This window comes from Chrysochloris asiatica, unplaced genomic scaffold (assembly GCF_000296735.1).
Source record: "Chrysochloris asiatica unplaced genomic scaffold, ChrAsi1.0 scaffold00358, whole genome shotgun sequence".
In the NCBI taxonomy this organism is placed as follows: domain Eukaryota; kingdom Metazoa; phylum Chordata; class Mammalia; order Afrosoricida; family Chrysochloridae; genus Chrysochloris; species Chrysochloris asiatica.
The window spans coordinates 2082031-2105312 of NW_006408876.1; the positions used below are offsets into that span (position 1 = coordinate 2082031).

Below are 23282 nucleotides of genomic sequence, written 5' to 3' on the forward strand. Positions count from 1 at the left end.
CAGAAAACGTTCTGTGACAAATTGGACTGAAAATTTTCGGAATTGAGGTTCTACAGAAGCGAGGCTTTTAGGCAAATTGGCCGTTGGGTGGGTGGATGGCCGGGTTAACACGGTTTTGTTGTTGTTAAAAGCCGTTGGTTCCAGCTCACAGCGACCCTGTACAGGATTTCTGAGAAGCGGCTGGTGGACTTGAACCTCCACCTTGTGGTTCAAACCAAACTTGGGGTCCAGTGCATTATCCCATAGTGCCACACCAGAACTCCAACAGGGTTTTAGGCAAAATCAATTGCTGGGAACCCCAACTCACTCTGGGTGCAGCCGGCACAAACCAGTCAGGGCCACTTTCGGGGTCCCCAGGGAAGGAAGGAACCGGTGAACACGAGGGCGTATGCGCAGCTCCGCCCTCCGCGGTCTCCGGGGGTTGGTCCTGGTGAGCTCTGCTGTTCCGGCCACCTCTTCCCTGTGCTGACCCCTCACGTCCTTTTCCTCCAGCGGGACGCCCGCCTTTGCTTCTGTGTCTCTGCCGTGTGCTTCCTCTCAGCCTCCTCCGCCTTCCTCTTCTCTTCCTTGGCCTCCTTGTAGCGCCACTTGGGTATCTGCAGGTGGGCGCTGTCCTTAGTGGGCGCTCGCTCCGGTTGGAAGGTGGGCGCAGGCGCCTTGCTGATTCGAACCTTGGGGATGACCACGCCCGGCCGCACACTGCCCCGTCTCAGCAGCTGCAAGGGCAAGAGGCTGGCCTTCCGGGCGGCGGGTGCCACTTGGATACCCGACCTGGGCGGCGACGACGGCAGGCTGGATCTCGGGGACCCCAAGCTGGAGACCTCCCCAGCTTGGGAGGTCCGGCATAGCTGTTGAGGGCCCTCTGCCTTGTCCCTGTCCTGGCCACGGGTGTCCCGGTTTCCCGGAGCCCCCAGGATTTCCTGCACGGCCAGCCACCTTTTCCCCACGCTGGGGGTACTCTCAGGGCACACGGTCTGGCAGATGACGGCCACCGCCGGGCTGTAGAGGCTTGTGGTCATCTTGACCATGTGGTCCAGGGCGCCCCCATCCTGCAGGCCCTGACTGGAGCGGGAGGTCAGAGTGGACCGCAGGAACTCGGCCAACCTCTGCAGGCAGTTTTTGGAGACCGAGGGCTTCAGAAGGACCTCCGGGACCCTCAGTAGCTCCAGCTTGTACTTTTCCGAAAACTGTTCAGGGCAAGGACGCTCCAGCAGCCTCTCCATCAGACGGACCGAGTCCGTACGTCCCGTGTAGGCAGCCCACTCCTGCGGCGACATCCCGCGCCGGGGGTCCCTCGCTTGGACATCTGCCCCTGAGAAGAGAAAACACAGCAGGTGTGAGTGGGGCAAACACTAAAATCCAATTAGATTCCACCCTAGAGCCATACCATCCCCCTGAAGTGTTACTTTGGTAACAAACTACCACTTAGGGGCTCCTGATATGGGGCCGTATGATAAGAACTTGACTGCTAACTACGAGGTTGGCAGTTCAAACCCACTTGGCCACTCCTCGGAAACCCAATACAGGGTCACTCTGCGTCGGAACCGACTTAAAGGCACGTAACAACAATTTACTGAGCTCTTAATCTTTCCTAGATTAAATAAAATAAAACCTTCCTAAACCCGGCAACTGAATTAGATAGATGAAAAGAGCTCTAGTAGCGTAGTGGTTACGAATCGGGCTGCAAACCTCAAGGTCAGCAGTTCGAAACTCCCAGCTGTTCCACAGGAGAAAGATGAAGCTTTCTGCTTCCGTAAAGATTCACAGCCTCGGAAACCCTGTACAGGGTCTCTATGAGTCAGAACCTACTCCAGGGCCCACAGCCACCACCACCAGGCTTCAAAAAGTTACTGGAACAAATGCATCAATTCTTTAATTCCATTTGCCCATAAACTTTTTGAAACTCCTTCATAAATTATTTCATTGTTGCCATTGTTGAGAATATATATACCTAGCAAAATGTACACCAATGCAAGTTTCTACCTGTACAATTCAGTGATATTAATTACTGGATTTTAATGCAAACAGCACATGTGTGTTTTATGTTGTTTTGCAAACCACAAGACCCCCTCACGGGGCTGTGCCCTTTATATATGTGGTATTGGTGTGGATAGTTATTGAGTTGCCCAGCCCTTCTTTCGCCCCGTTTCTGAGTTGTCCCTCCCCCACCAACATAAACTCACTGCTCCCCCTACGGTGCCTACCTAAGCTTTCCAGTTGCTGTGGCATTTTGATGCCATCGAGATAGATCTTCGAAGAGCAGAATGCTACAGGCAAACATTCTTTACTAGGGAAGCTACATAAACTATTGTTTGGCTTTGAGACAACTTCCAGGGATATTTTTGGTTCTAGCTTAAAAATTAACTCAAGGCAAATATTTTCAGGGGTCAAAGAGTTTGGTTGTTTTAAAAGAAGCAACACTGTTGACTTTCTGCAGTGAAGTGACTATGCCACAGTATTTCACTACAAAGAGTCCTGGTGTGGCGCTGCGGGTTAATGTGCTGGACTTCAAGGTTTGAACAGTAAATTTAGCAGTTCAAGCTCACCAGCTGCTCCTTAGAAACCATATATAGGGTTGCACTGGTAGCACAGTGGTTGTGAGTCGGGCTGCTAACCTCAAGGTCAGCAGTTTGAAACTACCAGCTGTTCCGTGGGAGAAAGATGAGGCTTTCTGCTCCTGTAAAGATTTATAGCCTCAGAAACCCTATGCCATGGTATTTGCAATAACCTCACATGATATGAAAGCTGGACAGTGAATAAGGAAGACTGTAGAAGAATTGATGCATTTGAGTTATGTTGTTGGAGGAGAATATTGAAAGTGCCATGGGCTACCAAAAGAACCAACAGATCTGTTTTGGAAGAAGTGCATCAAGGGTGCTCCTTGGAGGCCAGGATGGCCAAACTTCATCTCTCATACTTCAGATATATTGTCAGGAGGGTCCAGTCGCTGGAGAAGGATATCATGTTTGGTAAGGTGGAGGGTCAGAGAAAAAGAGGAAGACCCCCAATGAGATGGATTGACAAAGTGGCAGCATCGATGGACTCAAGCATGGCAACAGTAGTGAGGTCGGCCCAGGATCAGGCAATGTTTTGTTCTGCTGTGCATTAGGTCGCTACGAGTCGGTACAGACTCCATGGCACACCACTACCACGATGAGTCAGAACCAACAAGACGGCACGTAACAACAGTTGGGTGCTCCTAGGCCCCTCTAGAGATAACTAGGACCAACTGGATGGCATTTAACAACAGAATAGAAACAGATCCTGGGATGGTGCACTCAGCTGCTGAAAAGGTTCAGCAATCTGATTCCGCTAAGATTCTAGTTAGTTAACTGCTGAGGTGATTTCAACTCACGGAAACCCCCATGTGCGCAGAGAATTGCTCCGTTGGGTTGTCTAGGCTGTGACCTTTGAGAATGGATTACCAAGACCTTTCTTCTGATGCACTTCTGTGCAGATTCAAACTGCCAATCTTTCAGCTAGTAGTCACAAAGGACCCCTCCTCATTAACAGGACAGTCAAGACAACCGTAGGAGGCAGTTCCAGTCTGTCACACAGGATTTCCCAGTGAGGTACCACAGGCTGAACTGCCACAGGTAGTACAGAAATGAAGACGGAATTGCTTTGTGATTAACCTTAGTTCAATCAGAGTCCCATTAGCCAAGTTTCCACTGGCAACGCAATGTGGAGAACTAGGGGAGTTGTCCTGTGAGTGACTTCCAGGGGACGGATCCCACGGAGCAGCTTCCTTCCTATCTCACATAGGCCCACATATCTGACACGCAGTGGTGCTTCCATGTGAGCTAAACCAGAGACAAAGGGAGTTCCGCCAGCAGCTTCCCAGCCCATCAGCCCTCGGTGACCTGCGGCCCTGGGGGACCCTTGCTCACCTGAGCTCTCCTGGCCTGGTCTTAATTCCATGACACAATTACAGCATTGGCAAATGAGGAAGGTGGGTAATTATTTGGAACTGGAAGTCGGGGTGGAACTCATTAGTTGAAGTACAATTTATAAACGGACTCAAAATGAAAAAGGGGACAGTAAAAGTGTCGTGGTGAAAAATAGATGACACATTAAACCTTAATTAATTGCATGTCACTTAAAAAGGAACAAACTGCAAAATTAAAATCTTAATGAACACGGCTTCACAAGAGCCATTTTTCAAATGCTAATGGAGAACGAAAGGCAAGTTTCCACCAGCGGTTGGTTTTTCCTGCTGCAGAATCATCTCAGAAAACCCAAAGGCCGCTGTCCTAACATCTAAGTCATGTTGCCAACTAAAACTCACCTCCTTAAGAAATTACTGGCAAAGGCAACTGAATGACCTAGACACAGGAAGTAGGAAGGAAGACCTGGCAATGGACGTCCGAAAACCAGCCAATGAAAACCCTCAATTCACAAGTGATCACAGGCATGGTGTAAAACAGACAGCGTTTTCTTCCATTTAGCTGTGAGTTTAGAGCTACCTTGTTGGCAGTTTATAGTAATAGACTCATGAAACACAAGGATGGTGATTAACGAACATGTTATACGGGTATCATGGGGGGAGCACAGAGGACATCCAACATGTGAAGGTACCTCTCCACCATGAGAACCTGAGTGTCCTCCCTTCCCTGGATGTTGACTTGCCTACTACTCTGGCTGTTTAGACAAGAGTTGGGGCTCTGTCGGCTGAGTTAAGTTCAGTCCCATGATAGACAACGGGGCTGCTTGCTCATAGATCTCTGCTGTATTCTAGGCATACTTGACTGTAGGCAGTAAATCATAACTGGTCTAAGCCAGTTATGAGGATTTCTCAGCATCCATACTGACTGACAGTTCAGGGACGATGATTCTTTGTTGGGAGAGGTCTGGCCTACACACATATGGATGGGTCTCTGACCATCACGCATCCCCACCAGTGGAATCCCCCCAGTTGTCTCCAGATACTGCCACATGTTCCCCTGGGGACCAACATCAGCTCCAGTTGAGAGCCATAACGGCTGCAATTCTGTTCCCCATTTTCCCAACTTCCCTTGCAGTCAGGGGTTTTGAATGAAGGGGTCACCATGGGACCACCGCTCATACTTCCTATCTGAGATGGGTTGCACTCGGCTGCTAACCATAAGGTCAGCGGTTCAACTACCTCTGCTGCTCCCTGGCAGAAAGATGTGGCAGTCTGCTTCTGTGGAGTTGTTACGTATCGCTAAGGTGCTCTGTATAGGGAGCGTTTCCGAGGAGTGGCTGGTGGGTTTGAACCGCCAATCTTATGGTTAGCAGCCCACTGCTTATCCTACAGCGCCACACCAGGACCCCGTAAAGAGTACTCTGCAGAGATGACAGCCTTGAAAACCCTATGGGGACAGCGCTATTCTGTATGAGAACTACTTTGAGTCAAAATCAACTCAACGGTTCAGTGATTTGTTTCAGGCAACACAGTGAATGTGGTTTAACAAGCCTAGAGCCCAAAAGGCCGAGATCAGTCTCTTCAGATAAAATCATGTCCTGTACTAGGGTTCCCAGAACCACCGATTGAAATGCATCTGTCACTTTGGGGCATGAATATTCTACTGAAACAATGAGGTCCCCCAAGTTCTCTTACTCTAAGGTGTTGGTGTTCCCATACTGGGCTGCATCCAGGAAATCAGTTTTGTGGACATCTGTCAGAGCTTTCATTAAACTCCAAGGTTCTGCTAGTTCCAACTGTCCAGTGTTCTACCTGACTAGGCAGGTAAGATGACCTGCAGAGAGGGACCTGTATGTTCTGAATGACAGGAAAATCTATACAGTTTAGGGAGGGTACCCATATCAGGGGTTCAGGGTGGTTTAAAGAAATGGTTACCATGTTGTTGTTGTTGTTGTTGTTAAGTGCCATCGAGTCGGGTCCGACCCATAGCGACCCTGTACAGGGTTTCCGAGGGTGTAAATCTTTACGGGAGTAGAAAGCCTCATCTTTCTCCCGCGGAGCGGCTGGTAGTTTCGAACCGCTGACCTTAAGGTTCGCAGCCCGATTCGTAACCACTACGCTACCAGAGCTCCTTACCATGAGTATAGTGAAATCACACCTTGAAAATTCAACTCAGGTACAGAAAAACAAAACCCACTGGTGTCCGTCCAGTCGATTCAGACTCAAAGCACAGACTTACACAACACAGTAGGATGGTCCCATCTTTCCAGCAAGATGGCGGATCAGGGAGACACACTACACGGACCCTGTACAACAAAGATGTTGTTGTTGTTTTTAGGTGTACCGACCCATAGCGACCTCATGCACAGCAAAACGAAACACTGCCTGATCCTGGGCCAACCTCACCACGCTTGAGTCCATCGATATGAGGGACCAAATTAAAACAGACAGATGAAAATCCTGGAGCCCTTAAACTTCAGGGGAAAGGTAGAGAAGTGAATTGACTGTTTGCTGAGAGGAGAAACTGCGCAGGAGAGGAAGACTGGTAACAGTTAGCCAGACAAAGTGTGACCGTCTTGAACTTTGGTGAATAGCTTTGGTGGCAGAAGGTGACCTAGCAAGGCACAGTCTCACAAGCAATGGGAAAGGTGTGATTCCTTCTTTATCTCCATGCTTCCCTGGTGACCAGAGGTGTGGCCAGTTTCCACCCTCATCTATAGACCCTGCTCTCAGGGACTTTGTGATGGGTTGTGGGCCACACCAGTGTGAGGCGGGTGTGTGTGTGACTACATTGCTTTGGTGTCTGAATTCAGGCGGACTCCACTCCAGACCTACAACCCCACAGAGCCACCAGACCAGCTCTAGTCTAGCAGACACCCTCAGAACCAGCTGCCCTGGGGTCCTAAGACACTGAAACCAGCTCCATCAAGGGCCTCCACCAACTACTTACTTCTGAACATAGAGATCACCTAGGCCAACACGAACTCCATCTAGGGCCAGGAACTCGGCGGTCACACCCTCCCACACCCACCTAGTGAGATCCTGGGCTGGCAGGAGCCCACCCCCACCCCCAAGCTTTCTCCTCTCCGGATCCAACAGTTACACTGGTTTCTGTGGTTTTGATTTGGGTTTTTTCCTTTCATTGTTTCACTGCCTTTATTGGTTTCTTCCTTTTCTCTTTCCATTCTCTTGAACTTTATCCTTTCTAACTCTGCTTTTGTTTTTTCATTTTGGTTCTTTTCACCCTTTTCTCCCCCACTTCTCCCCGCTTGGATCTTTACCACTCTCCACTGTCACTTTTCATCTTCTCTCTGCCCTGTTTTCCAGATGATTAAAAAAGAATTTTTCCTTTTATTTTCTCTCTTACAACTTCATTTTCCTGTCCCCCTGTTTTAATTTTTTTCCCCTCCTTTATTATTTTCTCTTTTCACTGTTGTATGCTTTTTTATTTTTATTTTTATTTTTTTGGAGTGGGGGATTCTCCTCTCTCCCACCAAATTGAGACAACAATTGTGCCCACTCAGCTTAGCCACAACCATACTCTCTGCAGCTCCACTGGGCAAGAGCCAGTATCAGGTCCTATACAACCCGATCAATGACAGACAGCAGACAACATCAGCCAAACCCACCCGAAACTGAGCTTCACAAACGGGGAATGGAGAACGAACGGAGCATCTGCTTCCCTTCTGTAAGTACACCCAGAGGAGACAGTTGGTGAGAGCCTAAGAACACACCAACATCCAATCATCAGTTGACTACAAATACAATGACACCACAATGTCCTGGAGACAACTTTAGGTCCCATGAAGAAATATGACAGAATGGCTCAAACAAAAGACCAAGACGCAGAGCTCGAAAATGTTTCTGAGAAAGAAAACGCACTCGAACTAACTGAGAAAGAATGAGAATTATGTATCTTCAAAGGACTGAGAAATATCAAGGAAAGCAAGAAGAACAGAGAAAATGTTAGAAGAATTGAGGAAAAGACTACAAGAACAAACAGATTAAATGCAAATTTTGAAATTATACAAAACCTGAAATCCAGAAGATTAATAATAAGGTTTCAGAAAGAGACAAACATTGAAAGGGCAAAGGAGTAGATCTGAAGCAATGGAAGCCCAAATGAGTGAGCTTGAAGATAAATCTCTCAATACTAGTATGCTAGAAGAACAATCAGAAAACAGAATGAAAAAATCCAAAGAAAGCCTAAGAGTTATGCAGGACACCAAGAAGAGAAATAACTTACAGAATTAAAGGACAGTAATACTATACAGGGTCGCTATGGGTCGGAACCAACTCGATGACACATAACAACAACAGCAATACACAATAAAAAGCACAGAGAAAAATTGTCTACTAAGAAAAGCTCCCTAACATTATGAAAGATGAGAAGATAAATTACAAGAAGCTGGACAAACACCAAAAAGGATAGATTCCAAAAGAAAATAATCAATACATATCATAATCAAACTTTCCAAAACCAAAGACAGGGAAAGAATCCTGAGAGCAGCTCAGGAAAAACAAGAAGTTCCCTACAAAGGAGAGCCAATGAGACTAAGCTCTGATTTCTCAGCAGAAACCATGCAGGTAGGAAGGCAATGGGATGACTTATACAAAATTCTAAACGGAATAATTGCTGACCAAGAATCATATACCCAGCAAAGGAGCCCCTCAAGAAGGACAGTGAAATTAGGACAGTTCCAGACAAACAGAAAGATGAAGGACTGTGTAACAACCAGACCAACTTTACAAAAAATACTAAAGGGTGCTGTTCTTTGGACTGAGAATCAACAATAGCAGACAACCACCTGAGATTACCATACATGACAAGACCACCCAGAACTCAATTCAGAAATGCTGTTAAATGCCATCGAGTCAGTTCTGACTTATAGCGAGTCTGTATAGGGTTTCCGAGAAGGGGCTGAAGGGTTTGAACTGCTGACTTTTTGGTTATCCTACAGCGCCACACCAGGACCTCAAAACAATAAAACAAACCTACAAGATTGAAAATAGGAAACCAGAGATACCAATTTATGATGCTGTCAACTACAAAGCAAAAAGAGGGACTACAGTAGATTCAAACTCCCAAATTGTGAGAGTGTCAAATAGATTTCAAGAAAAAGCAGACAGTTTTAACTAGAGAAAAATTTAATAAATGACAGCGTAACCTCAAAGAAAATGAATACTACATTCATATCAAAATAAACAGGAGGGAAATCAGAAAGATTTAGTAGACATTAACACAAGGAAAAGAAAAAAACCAACAACCTACAAACAAAATGAATTCAGTGCAGAAAATTATGTGGACCAAGAAACTAGCAGCGTCACACACAAAAACACAAAGCAAAATGACAGCCACCAATTCATACCTAATGATAATTACACTGAATATAAATGGATTAAATGCACCAGTCAAGAGACATAAAGTAGCAGAATGGATAAGAAACCAGGATCCTTCAATACATCCTTGTCTATTACAGACCCATCAAAATGATGGAGACAGCCTAAACGCCTATCAACAGAAGAACAGCTAAACAAACTTTGTGGATATACACACAATGGAATACTATGCTGAAGACTAACAATGCGTCTTGCAATATGGATGAAACTGGAGGACATTATATTGATTGAAATTAATCTATCACAAAGGGACCAATATTGTTTTGAGGCCACTATTGTAAAAAAAATTAAGAAAAGGTTTTCTTGATAAAAGAAACATTCTATGAAGGTTACGGACCCGGGTGGGGATTATGCACGGACTAGAGAGTAGTCACAGGTTAACAATGGTGACAGGAAAGACAGTATATAACAAAGAGGGAGGTTGGCAGAGGAAAGAAGAAGGTCAAGGGAGACACAATAGTTAAAGTGAATACAGGTAAATGCTATTAACTGTTGGTACAGGATTGCAATCATGTAATGAAGCAAAGTGTATGATTTGTTGAATGTAAAGCTGATGCTCTGCTCTGTAAACCTTCACTCAATTCACAATAGAAAGTTGAAAAAAAAAAAAATCTTTACAGGAGCAGCTTGCTACATCTTTCTCCCTCAAAGCTAGTGGTGTGGGTGAGTCGCTGACCTGTTGGTCAGCAGTCCAGTGTTTAACCCGCTGTGCCACCAGGGTTCCTCAGAAGAAAGCCACACTTACAAAATCAGAGTGAGATGCACATTTTTCCCTCATTAATAGTCATTCTTGTACCTCTGTTTCTAAAATTGTCACAGGAAGTTATTCGTAATAAAGCCTTCATTCCCCCCAAATCAGGATTTAAGGGAACAGAATTATTATTTCATACCTTTCTACTTTAGAAATTCTAGAAATGTTGACTGTTGATAGGCTCCGAAGGAAAAACAGACCCTACAGCCCAGTCATTCTTATTAGGTACTATCAAGTTGGTACCAACTCATAGTGACCCTATGAACAACAGAACAAGATACTGCCCGATCCTGGACCAAGCTCACTATTGTTGCCACGCTTGAGCACCTTGATGCTGCTACTTGACCAGTCCATCTCGATGGGGGGTCTTCCTCTTTTTCTCTGACCCTCCACCTTAACAAACATAATATCCTTTTCCAGTGACAATATGTCCAAAGTAGGAGAGACGAAGTTTGGCCATCCTGGCCTCCAAGGAGCACTCTGGCTGCACTTCTTCCAAAACAGATCTATTGGTTCTTTTGGCAGTCCATGACACTTTCAATATTCTCCTCCATAACTCAAAAACATCAATTCTTCTACGGTCTTCCTTATTCACTGTCCAATTTTCACATGCTGTTCTTAACTGGGGGCAATTTTGTTCCCCCGGGGGACATCGGGCAAAGTCAGGAGGCATTTCTGCTCGTTAGAAATCGGGGAGGGAGATCAATATTCATCTAGTGAGTAAAGACTAGGGATGCTGCTCAACAGAGTAGCCCCCACAACCTGGAATTATCACCCAAAACATCTGGGGTGCCCAGGATAACAAACTCTGAGTTATGTGCTCATTATCCACAATGAGAAAGTTTAAGCATCTCAACGCAAGCCTATTTTTCCAAGGGAAAAAAAAAACCCCACACATTTTTCCCCAATAATTACTGAACACTTCAAATTCTCCAACAGTAAAGATAATAATAAACAATACTGCTGATGATACTGAAAGCACGCTTCCTGCATGCCACACACTGGCCATGCGGCTCATTATGGCCACACCATGACTTCCTGTGGAGATACTACCGTGTCCTCACCCTACAGAAGAAGAGAAGGTCTGGAGGGGAGAGACTGCCTTGATACAGAACTGCCAACTGGAGAAGCTAACATGGGAAGGCAGGTGTTCTGTTCAAAGAGGCTCTGTGACCTTACTGCTCTATCCCCAGGCAGGTACAGAGGTGTGTGCACTGGGAGAGGGCCAGTACCCCTCGATTTTCATTGCAGGCCTTGATGCTGGAGAGCAAGCTCATGCAGGAGGAAATGGGGAAGGATCAGCCCAGGAAATCTGAAGACCAGATTTGTTATTCAAATAACTGAGAATTACAACAGTCCCATTAAAATCTAACCCCCTGTCTGCAAATCCAAACAAACTCAATTCTGACTCATATTGTTGTTAGGTGCCATGGCAGTTCTAACTAGATCCAGAAGTAATGGGAGCAGATGATGTGTCCCCAAACACAGAAGTCTCACAAAACCAGCATTGAATGAGGAGGTACCGTCTCTGCTCCACACAGGACTCTCTCACTGTAACCCTGTAGAGGGTTTTCGAGGCTGAGAATCTTTATGGGAGAAGAAAGCCTTGTGTTTCTCTTGAGGAGCACCTGGTGGATTTGAACCGCTGAGCTTGCAGTTTAACAGTCCAGTGCTTATCCTACAGAGCCACACAGGGGGGGGGGGGCAAGCTCGGTTGAAACTCTTGCTGCTTTTTAAAAAATACAAAAACCAAAAACAGTTACAATGTCACTGAATCCAAAGTGCAGTGTTACTGGATGCATTTTAATTATGCTGTTTTTCGCAAGCAGGCTGTCCTCTTCTTGAAAGATTCTATTCTCACTTACAAACATTATATTCAGCAACTTAGACATCGGCTACCTAAAACGAGGGGCAATAAAGGCACAAAGTGACTGGCTTACAAAGTTTCAAGAGGGAGCTTAGTTTAAGAGTGTGGGGGAAAAGAAAGAGTCCCCACTGAATAGCTATCATCTTGTCTAGATGGGTCTGGTGAAACGAGATGGGGATAAGATTCGTAAGATTCAACAGTGAATAACTGTTATCATGACTAATAGCGACTGTCACACTTGTAAAGGTAGAAGTTTTGTAATAAAAAAAAGGGGCATCGTTAATCTTACAGTCCTGAAACAGAGGATCCTAGGACCATCAAGAGAGGAACGCACAAGCAGAATGCGGGACCTTATCCAGAGAAGCAGCAGCACCAGAGATGGAGGCAGAGATGGGGGCATGGAGAGGGGGAGCAGCTGAGGACTCTAGATTCATGGACAAGAAGAGAGGGACTAAGAGCTGGTGGCCAGGAGCAGACTTGCAGAACGTGCTCTTTGGAGATGTAAATTATTATATATGCCGGAGTGGGGTTTTTTGTGTGTGTGTTTTTAAAAAGCTAAAGTGGATAAAGAGAAATACTGTTAACTGATGGTACATGGAGGGGAGTATAATCATTGTAATGAAACAAGGTGTATGATTTGTTCAATGTAAAACTGATGATATGCCCTGTAAACTATCACTCAATCCACAATAAAAACCTTAAATAAAAATAATAAAAAGATAAACATGATATTCACCTCCCAGCACTTCCTAAGACACTCAGGCTAAAAGCAGAAACAGAAATCCAAAACAAGTTGTTAAACTTGTACCCAAACCAAATCAAACTCACTGCCATGGAGTCGATTCTAACTCACTGCAACCCTGTAACAGGGGAAAACGACCCCATAGGGTTTCCAATGCTATCATTCTTTATGGAAGTTGACTGCCACACTTTTATCCATCAGAGGGACTGGTGGATTCGAACCACCAACCTTTAGGTTATCCGAGCTTTTAATCACATGACTCCTTGTTAAACTTGTTACCACAGTCTCTTTATGATGGAAACAACAGACAGACTCAGGATACCCGGCAAGGACCAAGACTCTGTCAGATCAGGAGAACTGAGGAAGAAGGGAACCACAGAAGGGAGGGTGCTGGGAATTGCTGCGGTTATTAAGTGCAACCCAGTCAGTTCCGACTCATAGCGACCCTGTAATAGGGCTTCTGAGGAGCGGCTGGTGGGTCTGAACCGCCGACCTTGTGGTTAGTTGTCCAGTGCTTATCCTACAGCGCCACACCAGGACTAGACATAACATCTAAATGGAATGTAAAACTTTGGATGGGATCTGGTACAGAGGAGGGTGTTCTTAATGCTGTTAGTGTCGTTGGGTCGGTTCTGACCCATAGCGACCCTGTACAGGGTTTCCAAGGCTGTATATCTTTACAGGAGCAGAAAGCCTCATCTTTCTCCCGCGGAACAGCTGGTAGTTTCGAACTGCTGACCTTGCGGTTCACAGCCCGATTCGTAACCACTACATTACCAGAGCTCCTACAGAGGAGGGTAATAGTAGAAAAACTGGTGAACTCCCAAGTCAGCCTGGAGCCCAACTCAGCAGCAGCATCCACATCTGATGTGGCAACCATACTTGATAAAATAAGTTAACAGCGGACAAAACTCAGGGAGGCGTACAGTAATCTCTGAACAATAGAGGCTATTCCAAAACGGCAAGTGGTCACTTTGCCTTCATGGGGTTCTCAAAGCAGAGCGCCCACATCATCTCTTCAGGAGCCACGAGATGATCAGGCCAGGGTGTGACGCTCTGATCCGGAAAACGTGCCCACTTTCTGTCAGTACACAAAGTGATCTTCCTGAATGATTTACCCAAGACATTTACCCAACAAAGAAAACAATGCAAAGCTTTGAACATAAAATAAAAACTCTTCAGCTAAAAAAAGAAAGAAAAGCAGGTTGTCTAAACAGAACTCCTAGGCAACTGGCTGATGTCTGGAAGAAACTGTAGTTTTGTCTTTGGGGAAATGAAAAATGGAGGGAAAATGGTGCTTAAATGCTCAGCAAGAGGTCATGGGTTGGAACTGATGTGGCAATCTGCTTCTGTAAAGATTTACAGCCTTGGAAACCCTGGGGGCAGCTCCACTGTGTCCTAGAGGGTCACTATAAGTTGAAACTGACTTGAGGGCAATGGGTTTTTATTTCTTTTGTTTCTCTACCAGGAACTCCTAAGACCACGTGGAAATGGCAGCATTCTATACAAAAATAAAAGTAACAATTAAAATAATGCTACCACCTGACCTGGCTGTTAATTTCTGTGTACTTTACACATATTTTCTCATTCAGTTCTCAAAATAACCCATCATTATAGGTAATTCTAAGGAGCTCTGGCAGCATAGTGGATATGAATTGGGCTGCTAATCTCAAGGTCAGCAGTTCAAATCTACCAGCTGTTCCATGGGAGAAAGATGAGGTTTTCTGCTCCCATAAAGAATTTACAGTCTCAGAAACCCCATACAGGGTCGTTATGGGTTGGAACCGACTCCACGGCACAGAACCATCACCACCACCATAGGTACTTCTATTAACTGCTGCCGTGGAGACAATTTCAAATCATAAGGACTTTATAGGTCAGAGCAAAACTGTTCCTTAGGGTTTCTGAGAAAGTAATTCTTAATGGCTGACTGAATCTTAATGAGTCACTGACTCTGCATTTAGCTGCCCAACACTTAATCTACTGTACCACCCGGGCTCCTACGTACAGACACAGGGGTTAGGGTTTCAGAGGTTATAAATCTTTACAGGAGCAGAAAGCCTCATCTTTCTCTCCCGGTGCCACTGGTTAGCAGCCCAGCGTAAGCCAATGTTACCAGGGCTCCTTTTGTTGTTGTTGTTGTTAAGTTCCATCAAGTCTGGTACATTAATCCAGAGCGCCACACCAGGACTCCCGGATCGTTTTAGAGGAACATAACAACCCATCAAAGAAAAAAAAAATACCAAAACTGGATCACTCTGAGTGGGAACCAACTTGATGGCACTTAACAACCCAACTGGTCCCTCACCATCTCTGCAACCACTTTCAATAGGGCAGTGGCCTTTCAGAGTCAAGGGCACAACACATTTCTAAAGAACAAAGAAGGGTTGGCAAGGAGTCCTGGTGTGACTGTGGGTTAATGTACTGGACTGCAAAGTCGGTTTGAACTGCAAGGTCGGCGGTTCAAACTCACCAGCGGCTCCTCGGAAACCCTATACAGGGTCGCTATGGGTCGGAACCCACCCCACGGCACTTAACAACAGGAGGCAGCTGAGATAAGAAGGGAGGGGGCATCACTCGTGGGAACCAGTACACGACCTTCTCTTGGCCTTGACAGTATTTGTTTTTTGTATTTTTCATGAGAGCAATACACCTCAATAAGAAACCATTCTTTCTTGTTGCTACCAGGTTTGGTTTCTATCACAACTAGGACTTTCTTCAAACTGCTGCTTTCAAAAACCTGAACCAGTATTTTCTGGCCCACCAAACGCAGAGAGCATAGTTCTTCCCGGTGCGTGGATATGCTGGGGGCATGGTTCTGAGGCAAGGTCCTGGTGGGGCTTGGCTATGGCAGGGGTGTGGTTCACGGAAGACGTTTTTGTGGGGCGTAGCTCTGCGGGGGGGGGGCTTAGTTCAGAGGCACAAGCCTGGAGGAACTTGGCTACGGCAGGGGCGTGGCCCTGATGGGTGTGAATTTGACAGAGCGAGTTTAGGGGGAGGCAGGACTCAGGCAAGGGGTGTGTCTCTGATGGGGCGGGGCTCTGACGACAGGAGGCTCTGCCAGGGATGTGGCCGTGGCATGTCTCTACGGATAGGTCTCTACGGTGGCTGGACGGTGGCTGGTGTCTGATGGGGGCGTGCCTCTGGTGGGGCGGGACTCGGGGGGGCGGGGCGTGTTACTGGCTAGGGCACCTTTGTGGCGGGGCTGGCGGGGCCCGGCCCGCCACGGTTCTGACCCACCTGCCAGCATCAGGGCTCGGATGCACTGGGTCCGGCCCTGCATGGCGGCTTTCATCAGCGCTGTGAACCCGAACACGTTCCTCCTCTCCAGGTCGAGACCAGGGAAATAGTTCAACAAGTAGCTGGTGATGGTGGCGTGCCCTGCAAAAAGAATTGCACACGCGCGTCGGTACGCCGCTGCAGATGGGGCTCGTCCCCCCAGATCCCTCAGGACTCTGGCGCCACCCCCTCGGGGGTGACGGGGCTTCCGGCGGCTCTCCTGCAGCCGTCCGTCAGACCACTGGAGGGAGCTGTTGTAGAGGAGTGGGGACTGGTTTCAAGGACATAAACCTGCAAACCCCAAAGGGCTTTCAGAACTCTTTCCGAGGGTTCTGAGCTTCAGGGACACTGGCAATTCAGGCCGACATCCGAGTGAGCACACGGGCCTCTGAAGTGTCCACCATACTTCCCACACAGACCCACACACACCACCTCACAGAGAGACCCACAGAACCTTCCTCCCTCCACACACACACACACACACACAGATATGGGCACACCTCAGTGAAGGAAAGACCTGGCATTCTGACCTGGGTAAAGACTGTTGTTGGTGTCAGTGCCATCGAATCAGTTCTAACTGAGAGCGACCCAGTATTGGGTTTCCGAAGAGCAGCTGGTGGGCTTGAACCGCTGATCTTGAGGTTCAAATTAACCTTGTGCTTATCCTACAGTGCCATGCCAGGACTCACATCCTAAGCAACCCTATGGGCAGTTTCAGCCTGTCACATGGGGTCACTGAGTCTAAACCAACTTAATGACATACTGAGGGTAGCTCTGTCTTCCCACTCCAGCTAGAACCCAGTTACCTTTTCTGAAGGACACATCTCCAACCCAGACTTCTTCCCTAACAACATTAAATCCTGTGCATTCCCTTCTCATCCACCAAAACAAACGAGAAATCCGATAGATGACCCTTCTAGAAACGCTCCAGTTCACTCACCATCGACCTCTGCCCACCACCTGAACTCGAATGAATAAAATAGGTGGCTTTCTGAGAGAGGGGCCCGACAAGCAGAAAACTAATAGGCCAGACACCCCAGCCATGAGACTGTTTCCAACCAGCCACTGATGGCTTCTGCCTCAGGGACACCCTTCTGCTCTTCATCATCACTGAGGTTAGGATCTGGGCAGGGGAAGATAATGCCCAATGCCAAATGTCAGGTGCCTGCAGCATTTCAGCGCCTCTAAATGGCAGGGTAAACAAGGGCCTCTGATCTCAGTTGGGTTGTGGTCCGCTGGCACACACAACTGCTCTAGATTTAGCCAGGGTTGCAGCTGAAGCGAGTTGCAATTTGTTTAGCGTCATTTCTTTAAAAAATGAAATAGCGTGTCCATTGTGATTTTCAGCAGGATGTCCTCCTACATGGATACATCCTAAATACTTGGATGAAGAGAGAGAATATGGAAAAATGCACAAAGCAAACTGCCCATTGTACAGATCTGTTCTGCATGTTATGTTGAGTTCAGGGAAATCAAGCAGCAGCTTATTCTGGTCACGCGCTTCAGCTTCCAATGGCCCAGAACTCTCCGGAGATGGAGAAACAATACTGTATAGTGCAGATGACCCAGGCCAGTGAAAAGCAAGGGAGAACCTTGTTGTTGTTGTTGTTATGTGCCGTGGAGTCGGTTCCGACTCATAGCGACCCTGTTACAGGGTTTCCGAGGCTGTAAATCTTCACGGGAGCAGAAAGCCTCCTCTTTCTCCTGCGGAACAGCTGGTAGTTTCGAACTGCTGACCTTGCGGTTCGCAGCCTGATTGGTAACCACTATGCTACCAGAGCTCCTTAAGGGAGAACCTAAGACTGTACAAATAACAACCTTTCTTCTGCAAGCCATCATGACCCCCAAGTATTCTAAGGGAGCTTTCCTTTCCTCTAGTGAAGGCTACAGACACATAACACAACCTAGCGTGTACCACAGGAGTCTCTGGTGGCTTGAATAGCTAAGCACTTGCTACTAACCAAAAGGTGGATGGTTCAACTCCCCCTGGAGACACCTCGGAAGAAAGACTTAGTGAATTATTCCCCAGAAATCACAGCCATTGAAAATCTAATGGAGCGCAGCTCTACTCTGGCACACGTGGGTTTGCCATGAGTTGGAATTAACTGGACAGTTTACTGGTTTGTTTTGTTTTGGGAACATGCTCCATACTGAAATCTAGTCTGAGCTGGAGTCCAGCTTAGACCTATGGAATGGGATTTGGTTCTTAAAATCCTCAGAGGATTCTTTGAAAAAAAGGTGGATTGAGCAGAGAAGACGCCAGGAATATCTCTGAGAAGAGCACCAGCCGGCCTGAGCAGAGCGGACCCGTTACTCAGGGACTGAGGGAACCTGTACAGTGATCTCAGGAACACCCCACCCTCAAGTTCCGGATCTGCTACTGATACTCGGGGAGACCCTGAGTGGGTGACAACCTTACCGAGTCTGTTTCCTCATCTATAAAAGGGGAGATGATACTATCACCCCCTCAGAGCTGTGAAAATCCCACGAGATGAGGTATATAAAAAACACCTTGCAGAAAAGACACATCTCTGCTCTGAGTAAGGTAGGGGAGCCACTCTGCCCACTCAGAGGTGTGTCACCAGGGAGGCAATGGAGGGGGGTGACACTAAACGACCCCAGGGGTCACTGACACCTGTGCTGCAAGGGTTGGTGTCCTCTTTCAATGACTCACCAGTAAGGGTGGGGGCGGGCAGGCTGCAGTGGTCACCACTGGGTGGAGGAGGGGGCCTTGGCCAATTGGAGAGGGCAAGAGCTGCCTTCATGAATTAACTCACTGGGTAACACCAAACCTTAGTGACACTTCTTCACAAAGAGCTCAAGACAGAAAGATGGAGAAGCTACGTACATCACAGTGTAGGACCCCGACAAACCCACCTCTGCCAGGTGGTGGAGGTCAACACCTACAGGGAGGTAAGTCGTGTTGATGGTAGGCACGTTGATAGAACGTGATGAGAAGGCTCTATGCACTCCCTTCCCCAGCCCATAACGCCTGGCCTGCGTAACCATAAGGAAATCCACAGACATTTCCCAGGTGGTGGAAGTCAACACCTACAGGGAGGTAAGTCGTGTTGATGGCAAACACATTGATAGAAGGTGATGAGAAGGCTCTATGCCCTCCTTCCCCAGCCCATAACGCCTGGCCTGGGTAACCATAAGGAAATCCACAGACATTTCCCAGCTGCAGACCAGTCTATAAACTCCCGCACCTTCACTCACCCAAACTGTCAAGCGCTCACAAAGAGGGAAGTCTGGAAACCGCACAGTCAAGAGGCAGCTAAGGAGGTGGACAAGAAAATGCCACAGAATCCTGGCCACCCAGGATTCTGGAAGAGGAATAGGAAGGCCATGAGGCAAAAACTAGGGAAAAATATGGATTCAGTTAGTAATAACGCATCGATATTGGTTCACTGAAAGACCAAAACCCCAAGAGTTAAAGGTGTTGTTGTTAAGTGCTGTTGAGTCGGTTCTGACTCATACAGACCCTGTTAAAGGGTTTCCGAGAAGTAGCTGGTAGGTTTGACCTTGCAGTTAACGGGCCAACAGTGCCACACCAGGGACTAAGAGTTAAATTGTTGTTAAGTGCCATTGAGTTGGTGCCAACCCATAGCGTCCCTGTACAGGATTTCCAAGGAGAAGTTGGTGAGCTTGAACTGCCACCCTTGCAGTTCAAGCCGACCCTGCAGTCCAGTGCATTAATCCTCAGCATCACACCAGGACTCCTAAGAGTTAACGTGGATAGAAGTAAATACTGTTAACTGACGAGACATGGACAAGATAGCCAACACTAGTAAAACAAAGTGTTTGACTTGTTGAATGTGGGGTTGATATGATCTACTCTGCCAACCTTCATTCAAATGACATGAGAAATCTAAAAACAAACCAACAAACAAAAGCTCTAACCAAGCCAATTGCCACTGAGTCAATTCCAAGCCACGGTGGCTGTGTGTTTCAGAGCTGAACTCATCCATAGAGTTTCCATGGCTGAGACTGCAGAAGAAACCCCCCAGGCTTTTCTTCCAAGGTACCTCTGGGAGGGTTCAAACTGCCTACCTTTTGATTATGCCAAATGTCTCATACTAATATAAGACCTTAACAACAAAAGTTGGGTGTGGGGGATTTGGAAATGCTTATGTGCAGATCTTGCAACTTTTCTGTACGTCTTAACGTAAATCTTTGGTAGGAATTAGGTTTATTTGGAGTGGGGGCATTGCCTAGCAGAGAATCATTTGACAAGAGGTGGGGGTGGTGGGTAGGGATGACGATTCACGGCTGCCAGCCTGGGGTCTCTGGATCAGCCTCAGCCATGTCCAGGGGAAGCCCATCAGAGGCTGTGGGGCAGACAGTGCATACAGGATGGTGGGAGAGAGTGGAGTCAGAGGGCTGCTAAGGAAGGGAATGGGTAATCTGGGTAACAGAACCAGAAAACTGAGAGATGACTCCTAGCCCCATCCCCAGCTGGGCACCTCCTTTGAGGGTGTTGCTGTTTCTGTTAGCTGCTGTTGAGTTGGTCCCCAGTTATGCTGACCCCAGTTCTGTGCCATACCATGACTAACTGTAGATCTGACCCTTATGGTCCCTAGGGTTTTCACCGGGGTGCTTGGCATGACTAATACGGCATGCAGAAGATTGACTCAGATCCATTTTGTCCTGAGCTCTGCTTCTGTGTCTAAGAAGGTCACTCAAGACTGTGACAAGGGAGGGACACCTTGCCCTCAGGAAGACCTTGGTTGAGAGTACATTAGCCAGTAAGCAGAAGAGCTGGAACACAAGGAACTTGCCTGGGCATGTCCTCAATGAGTTACCAAAAATAACCAATCAAAAGAGCTGACTTTAGCTAGCCAGCCAGAATTATTTTGAATTCTCAATTCTCGATGTTTTCATACTTAAGCCCTACACTTGCTTCTGACATGAGGAGCACTTTGTAACCACCGGGTTGTTCTGAGCTATCCTGATTCACAGCTGGCTCTGCCCCTCGATAAACCTGTCTTTAGGCTCAGCACACTTCATTTGGCTCTTACTGCAACTGCTGATTTTTGGAATTAGATTGCCAGCCCTTCCTTCCTCATCCATTTTAGTCTGGAAGTTCTTCCAAAACCTCAGCATCCCAGCAGCATGCCAGAGTCTCCAACCAGGCAGCTAGCAGCTGGGCATGAGGTGTATCCAGGAAATGAACCGGCGAATTCTACCACTGAACTATCAGTTGAGAGTTTGCTGATGCTGATGTTGTTGGTGTTAGGTGCTGTGTAGAATCTGACTCCTAGCAATGCCAAGTACTATCAGTTTCTAGGTTGGAATCTACGGGAGATGACGGCCAGGTCTTTGCTCCCTCGGAACAGCTGGGTGAGCAGGAACTGCTAACCCTTCAGATAGCAGCCAAGCACTTGTGGAGAAAGGCATCGTACCCACGTTTGACCCATTTCATAACCCAGCCCAGCAACACTTCTGTGATTCCCAGTTGACTGTCCCCTAAGCCCCGTGTGGAAGATTTTGACTTTCCCCGTCTTAGTCACCTAGGCCCCAGGGAGCAACCCCCTTCCAGGACATGACCCATCACTTACTGGATGAAGGAAAGAGAAACCATGAGCAGGGAACCCCCTCTGCTTCCCACAAACTTCCACATGCATACCATTCTCCTGACGATGAGGCAGGTGCTTGCCTTGCTCCTGCACCAGGCACCCTCCCTGGTGTGGCACTGTGGGTTAATGTGCTGGACTGCAAGGTCGGTTTGAACTGCATTGTAGGTGGTTCAAGCTAACCATCTGCTCTCTGGAAACCCTATACAGCGTCGCTATGAGTCGGAACCGACTTGACGGTACTTAGCAACAACTCTGCCGATACCATGGAAAGAACAGCTGTGTCATTGTCAATGAATAACAGACATGCTATCTGAATGTAAGGTTTTTCGTATTCACGGAAACAAATATCAAACATAAAAAAGTATACCGGAACGGCTCAATAGCAATGTGAATGTATGTGTCTCATCCTGCTAGAAGGATAGGATAGGAAATGTAAGGTACCCTATAGGACAGAGTATGCCTGATCCATGGGGTTTCCAAGGCAGTACATCCACGTTTTCAAATCTCCCATGGAGCTGCGGTGGGTTTGAACCTATGACCTTTTGGTTAGCAATTCAGTCCTTAACCCACTATACCACCAACTCTCAGGTTATTAAACCACTACCTACTAATTTAAATCTCAAAGAGTCTCTGGACAGCAGGTGGGTGGAAGGTCAAGTTAGTAACAGCTAGACCGGAAGTAATCGGATTTCAGTTGAACTCAACAAGGAGGGAAAGGCGGGGTTTACTCAGTCATGTTAAAGATTATCCAGTGGTTGATCCTCTGTATTTTCCCCTCCCTCTTCTCTGCGGTTCGAAACTACCAGCTGCTCCATGGGAGAAAGATGAGGCTTTCTACTCCCGTAAGGATTTACACCCTCGGAAACCCTGTACAGGGTCGCTATGGGTCAGAATCGACTCAATGGCACTTAACAACAACAACTTCTCTTTATAGAAGCCCTGGTGGCACTGTGGGTTGGGCACTGGGCTGCTAACCACCAGGTTGGTGGGTTAGACCCAGCATGCTCTCTGAGAGAGAAAGATGAGGCTCTGTTCCCGAAAAGATTTACAGTCTCTGTTCCCATAAACATTTACAGTCTTGGAAACCCTGTGAAGGGTCACAATGAGACGAAATCAACTGGATGGCTGTGGGGTTTTTGGGATAACTTCTCTTTATAAACCTTGTTGTTCTTAGCTTCTTCAAGCCATTTGATTGTTTCTGAAATCTAAAGGATTCTCCTACATGCATACAGAATGACTGCTCAGAATAAACCTGGGGGTCAAATTTTGGTGACTGTTGGTCATTTGTAACACGTCCTCTCTCCCACCTCTGCGAGCTGGTCCCATCAGCTGTCAGAATTAGTGTTAGAGATTACATCCACGACCCCAGGACTTCATCCAAGCTCTTGTCACGTGACTGCACATCTCTTCCACCAAGAGAAATCTTGGCCAAAGGGATAGACACGTTGAAGAGAAAAATTCATCACACACATTTGACTTCCAGTTTAAAGTTTTCTGACTCATCAAACCAGCTGTTGTTGCTGTTAAGTTGTCTTTGACAACTTCAATCTTTTAGCTGGTTATCAAAATGTTAATTACTAGAGAACAAATAAGATGCTGGATCGGGTAGAAGTGCAGTAAAGGAGCTCTGCCAACAATAATACAGAATACCCGACCAAGTAGGCTCAGGGGCTGGTCCCAGAACTCTGAACCACATATAAAGGAATATTTAGAAAGTTGGAGGGCTCACAGCAGGGGGAGCTTGTGGCAGAAGCAAGAGATCTATTGCTTTCTAGTCC

The 23282-nt window shown here is 47.0% G+C and overlaps 1 protein-coding gene across 1 annotated transcript in view; it reads right to left on the reverse strand.

Moving 5' to 3' along the window:
- Nucleotides 1-473: 473 nt before the first annotated feature.
- LOC102827117 (ankyrin repeat domain-containing protein 33B-like) overlaps nucleotides 474-23282 on the reverse strand; it is a 98956-nt gene continuing 76147 nt past the window's right edge. Inside the window, exons 6-7 of the mRNA XM_006876164.1 lie at nucleotides 15887-16027; nucleotides 474-1312 (exon numbers count right to left, since the gene is read on the reverse strand). Coding sequence (XP_006876226.1) covers nucleotides 474-1312; nucleotides 15887-16027 — 980 coding nt within the window. The remainder of the gene's footprint in view (nucleotides 1313-15886; nucleotides 16028-23282) is intronic.